The following is a 6,000-nucleotide window of genomic DNA, read 5'->3' on the forward strand; positions in this document are numbered from 1 at the left end:
AATGCTCTCAGTGCATTTCACTCAGTGGGGTACAAGTTAAGTTATGGTGCTTAGCATTTTTCTAGGAACAGCTTTATAGTACCTCTGTAAACTGTTGTGTCAAGTCATAGGCAGAAACATCTGCTTTCCTGCTGTCTTTTTGTTGTGTTGTTGGGTTCCACTTTAGACATGCTTGTTGCAGGTATCTATATCCAGGACCCTGGCCTAAACCTTGATTATCTCAGTACTAGTAATGCAATTATGAGTAATGCTGAAGCGCTTGGGAGCACTGCATGTGCAGAGCACATTGTTCAGATACAGAACAGCACCATGCTTTGGAATAAACGAAGATTTTCACCCCTGACAAATTTAATAGATTTAGATACTACAGTGGTGGCAGTATGTGGAAATGTAGAGTGTTGCCTTTACTTGTTGGGAAGTGTTCCACAAACACTTTTGCTCTGAATTTAATACAGTTTTTTAAAAATAAAGATCTGTATTGAATAGTTAATTAAAATTTACTAACTGATCAGGTCCTTGAGGTGTGTCTAAAGTTGTCATTAACAAGTAAGTTGAATCATCTTTATTTACTGCTACTACTCAATAATAGATATTTATTGAGTCCTTTGTCTGTCTATTAAAGTAGCAAGTTCTCTGTATATATTGGAATAAAGATCCTCTGACAGAAATTCAGCTAAATTATTCAGTTGTAAATTCTACCATTCTAACATTGATGGATGTTTCATGAATGATATAAAAGAAGAGTAGTTCTGATTTTATTGCTGTGTTTACTTAAAATAATGTGACTAATAAACACTAAGGTCACACACATACTGTAGAAACTATCAGATATACCTGTCAAAATCAAACCCTTGAGCTGCTAGAAGTAATAACAGGGAAAGTGGGATAAATTACTGAAAAGCCACACTGTTTAATATGCAGCACTAGTGAAGAGAAGATACTTGTATTTAGAAGTCAGACCGAAGCATAGAACAGTAGCTGAGGGCACTAATACTTACTCCTGCTAAAGGTGAAGTTGGATCATTTCTCCCTGTTTTTCTACAGATCTCAAGCATACGTGGACCACATCGATGGATCGTATTCCCTCTCTGCATTACCCTATAGCCAGATGTCTGAGCTGCTGAACAGAGCCGAGGAGCGTGTGCTGGTCAGGCCCCATGAGCCGCCGCCGCCGCCTCCGATGCACGGAGCCGCCGAAGTGAAACCTGTGCCTCCCTGTGTTAGGTACGAGCTGGAAAAGCCACGTGCAGATCTGTTGGGGTGGTTTGCTACCACCCCACCAATAGTTGTTAGTGTTATTTCCATGCTGCCCAGGCAGTACAGGCATCCCAGGGGCTGTGGCAGCCTAAAGCCCCAGCCTGCAGGAACAGGGCTGCCAGGAACTGGTTGGGAAGGCCGGCATCTAAATCCCGTAGAGTGCTCTGGTGGAGACCCACCTCACCTTGCCATTAATACTGCAACCGTGCTGCCTTCTGAGTTAAGTGGAAACACAAATAACTGTATGGAAAATGTTTCTCTGAAATATGTTGGTGTTTCAGGATGTAGCTTTGGAGTTTTGGAAATTAGTACAACTGAGCTGTGTTTCAGCCCACATGAAAGGAAGAATTTATCACAGTAAGACAGTTGTCAAAACTATGTATTCATCGCATTTGCTAAATTGCAAGTGCTTCCCTCCCCCAAATGTTTTTATTTTCTATTTCTTTGTACGTTTTCAGAAGTGGATACATACATAGAATGTTTTCTAGAGCTGAAAATTTTGTTGTCACTCCCCTATTTTTATACCAAAAGTCTTACTTTATGGTTTGGTACATACAACTTAGAATAGAGGACAGTTAATTCAGATGGGGTTGTTACATCAGCATGATGTTAGTCTCTAGAAAAGAATGATTTTTTTACTGCTTAGGAGATCATATGCAAAAATGCATAACTCTTTAGATTAATTTTCCACAACAGCTAAAAAATCCTCTAGTGGTCTTTCAGGAAAATAAGTTTACTCTTCTCTCTTGTTTTCTTCAATTCACCTATTCATTGCCCTATAATGAGTATCTAGCATATAACTATTCCTCTCTGTACATAGTATTGATGACCTTTGATATTAGTCTCACTCATTTTGTCATCACACCTGAAATTCATGTTTCAAATTAACTTGCCCTCATTGTTTGCATTGTTTTGTTTTGGTTTTAAAGTTCTGTGAATCAAAGCAGCTAATCAACTGCTAGTTCCCTTACTTCAGAAAAATAGTTTGGATTTACTTAGGGACAACAGGGAAGAATTATACTAGTATAGGAAGCCTTTGATAAAGATGCAGGTACATTGTATACGACCATAAATTTGGTTAGTAGCTGAATTTGAGCAGAAAAATTGGAAACCTGATCCATGCTCCATACTGAAAATTAGATTTCCTCGTTTATGAGGTGTGAACAAACACCCTGAAATCATCATAGTACATAATGATCTTTAATGCCCACGTTTCAATGTTCTTAAGTTGCAGAAGTGAATCTGTTACTATTTTTTCCACTCTCTAGCTCTAATAACTTTGTTCTGTTATTGGATATTGCAGTTCTACTCCTGGCTTGGTAGAAAATCGTCCTCAGTCACCAGCAACAGGCAGAACACCGGTGTTTGTGAGCCCCACTCCTCCTCCACCACCACCACCACCTCTTCCATCTGCTTTGTCGACTTCATCATTAAGAGCTGCAATGACTTCCACCCCTCCACCCCCAGTCCCACCCCCACCACCCCCTCCCACAGCTGCTCTGCAGGCCCCAGCTGTGCCACCTCCACCAGCTCCTCTCCAGATAGCTCCTGGAGTTCTTCATCCAGCTCCACCTCCAGTTGCTCCTCCCCTAGCACAACCCTCTCCCCCTGTCACTAGAGCCGCCCAGGTGTGCGAAGCTGTACCTGTTCACCCAGTTCCTCCACAAGCTGAAGTACAGGGACTTCCTCCACCACCCCCACCTCCTCCCCTGCCACCTCCTGGCATTCGACCCTCCTCCCCTGTCACAGTTGCAAACCTTTCTCACCCTCCTCCTGTTCTGCACCCTCCTCCCACAACCATTGTCCCTGGCCCTCATGCACCCATAATGCCTCCATCTCCACCATCCCAAGTGATTCCTGCTCCGGAGCCCAAACGCCATCCTTCAACTCTTCCTGTCATCAGTGATGCCAGAAGTGTTCTGCTGGAAGCAATACGGAAAGGTAACATTGGCTATTAAGCAGCAAAAAGAACAATCTCAGAAACCTGCTAAATACATGTGACCTTTGAGAGAGGGAATATTTCACATGTGTAAGAAGTTAGAGGAATGCATCTTAAGTCTGCTTCTGTTTTCTATCCTCTACGGTGTATGCATTGCCAAGTAGATAGGTTTTTTTCAATTTGTAATTGCACTTATCAGGTGTTTAGTTTGGATAGCAAAACTGGTTCTCTGTGGAAGTTAGATTACAGAAGAAAGTACACGTGTTTGTAGATGATCTGTGGAGATTATCTTTCCACTTCTATTTACCTGCAAATGTAGCTATTTCTGATAATCTACAGATTGTGTAGAAGACAAAAACATTGGTTTTCACAGACTATTAGATAAAAGCAAAACAGATCAATTGACATTGGTATTTTGATCATCTCTCACTGTATTACAACAATATATAAGTGACGTCCAGAAATCATTGCTGAAGACTTCAAGCTGTAAAGTACCTGATCTGGGCACATCTCAGCGCAGTAGTGGAGCACCCTTTGCATTGCAAGGTGCCCATGGCAGAGTGCAAGGGAAGGGCAGAGCTGCAGGACAGCGTTTTCCTGATGATCTCACAAGGAGCTGTGTGCAAGCTGTACCTTTCAGCTTATTGTGCCCATGGCCAGGAAAATCCCTGCTGCGCTGTGCACGCTGCTGTTTGATGGTGGGGTATCTTTCAGTAGTGAAGCTCTCTCAAATGTTTCAAGTCCTATGTTCTTCTACTCTTCCCCTGCACAGCAGCACAGCACAGAATTTGTATGGTACTGTAATATCAGCAGATAGGCTATAGCAATAATTCAAAATATTTTTGCACATCTATGTGCACATGAATTGATAACATCATTGAGTCTAAAGAAATGTTGACAAGAGTTGAGTACAAGAGAGGTGCATGAACATGCATAGAGAATGTCAGCACAAATAAGGAAGTAGAGCCTGCTGGTATAATCTAGGTGATTGCTGAAAACACTTTTGACCAAGTCATGCCCAAGAAACAAAGGCTCGAGTTACCACAGCTTAAATTCTACCTAAGGTCCTGTGCTTGGGTTGCCTGTCAGCTGACAGCAAAGAATATTAAGTACAAGATGTAGGTCATTCTTAGTCTGTGTCGGTCTGGGATGTTGTGAGTATAAAACCAAAATATATAATCTCTGTCATGTTTTTAACTAAGTTGCTGGATTTAACTTTTTCATACCTTTGGTATGTGTTATTTCTCCTTTGTATTTGATCTCCAAGTAATACTTTATCCCAAACCAGATCATTATATGATAAAAAACAGGGTTACAAGAGTTCCTGTCTTGTTAGGATACTCAAATAGCTATGAACTTCCATTAAAATCATGAATAGAGAGTATAGAAAATGTCTGGAAATGCAAATAGCAAAATGGCTTAATCACTCACGGTGGTACTAAAAATGTATTTTTAATGGGAAATTAGAACCAGGATGTTACAGTAGAAGGACTCATGATCTAGTCTGCCACTGCAGTTCTGACATTCCTCTCTTTAAAAACTTGACAAAAAAATTTCTACCTGAGCAGGACAGCATCCTCTGTCTTCACTTTTGCTTGCGAAGCATTTTGTGAATCATGGGCTAGATGCATTTACAGTGGTGAACAGGAGAGTGACGTGTTTGTGATCTGATGTTCTCCAGGTATTCAGCTCCGCAAAGTTGAAGAGCAGCGGGAACAAGAAGCTAAACACGAGCGCATTGAGAACGATGTTGCCACTATCCTCTCCCGTCGCATTGCTGTGGAATACAGTGATTCAGAAGATGATTCAGAATTTGATGAAGTAGATTGGCTAGAGTAAAATTATTACATTGCTGTACACTGCAAAATCGAATGCTAATGTCCATTGTGGTGCTTGTTCTTTGAAAGTTTGATGGTCATTTCTAGTGTTTTTTGTATTCTTTTCTTAACATGATTAATCCATGTTTTTCTACTTTTCAGTTTACAAAGAGCTCCTAGTGCATCTTCAAAACTAAATGTTTTACAGTGGCTTTTCTTACACATCTCTTTTGAAAGAACATACTTTGTTCCAATAGACCACTAAGTATTAAGCATGGGCAGCTGTTGGTAGAGTAGCAGTTTCAATTTTTTGGCATATCTTAACTGTGCACTTTGTGAATTTTAAGTTGATGAAGGCAACTGAGATTGACATTCCAAGGGCAGCTGTATGTACTAATGAGCCTTATTCCACTTCTGATAGTGTTTTAAAACATTTAACCTAGCTGTCAAAATATCACTGCCTCGATCACACCTGTACACTAAAGTACATATAGTTAGCAGCACTGAACACACTGAAAAGCAGATGGATCTTTGGGGGGGTTATTATTGTTTTATTGTTGTTTTTAAATAATTATGGCCTTATTTGAATGTTTAGAGATTCCCCTTCCCTTCTTCCCTCCCAGGTACATATTGTGTGGTACTATTTTTGCCTGCATAATAGAAGTTTAAAGTTTTTTTTTTCCTTGTGAAATCTTTTGACTTAAACATGCTGTGTAACTTATGTAACTGTTAAAATAACAGTTTGATTTAATAAATGGTTCATTTTAAATGTTCCTGGGTGTTGCTTTTTCAATGAAGCCTGCTTTTCCCTGGTATATCTGAGAGATCCTTGGATTTCAAGTATTTAATCTATGGTAAATATTCTGTACCTGATCTAACAAGAAACTATCATTAAATGATATCTATATGCATATCTACTGAGAAAAAAAAACCCAGCTGAAATCTTATCGTGACCTTAGTTTGAAAAAAAATGCAAACACAGAATTG

The 6,000-nt window shown here is 40.0% G+C and overlaps 1 protein-coding gene across 2 annotated transcripts in view; it reads left to right on the forward strand.

Annotated features, from left to right (window-relative positions):
• The window catches only part of WASF1 (WASP family member 1), an 88,577-nt gene extending 82,791 nt beyond the window's left edge, over positions 1-5,786 (forward strand). For both annotated transcript variants that reach the window (XM_069010991.1, XM_069010992.1), the window contains exons 7-9: positions 1,045-1,224; positions 2,561-3,198; positions 4,878-5,786. In XM_069010991.1, coding sequence (XP_068867092.1) covers positions 1,045-1,224; positions 2,561-3,198; positions 4,878-5,035 — 976 coding nt within the window. In that variant the 3' untranslated portion in view covers positions 5,036-5,786. The remainder of the gene's footprint in view (positions 1-1,044; positions 1,225-2,560; positions 3,199-4,877) is intronic.
• Positions 5,787-6,000: the final 214 nt, after the last annotated feature.

This window comes from Aphelocoma coerulescens, chromosome 3, assembly GCF_041296385.1.
Source record: "Aphelocoma coerulescens isolate FSJ_1873_10779 chromosome 3, UR_Acoe_1.0, whole genome shotgun sequence".
NCBI lineage: Eukaryota > Metazoa > Chordata > Aves > Passeriformes > Corvidae > Aphelocoma > Aphelocoma coerulescens.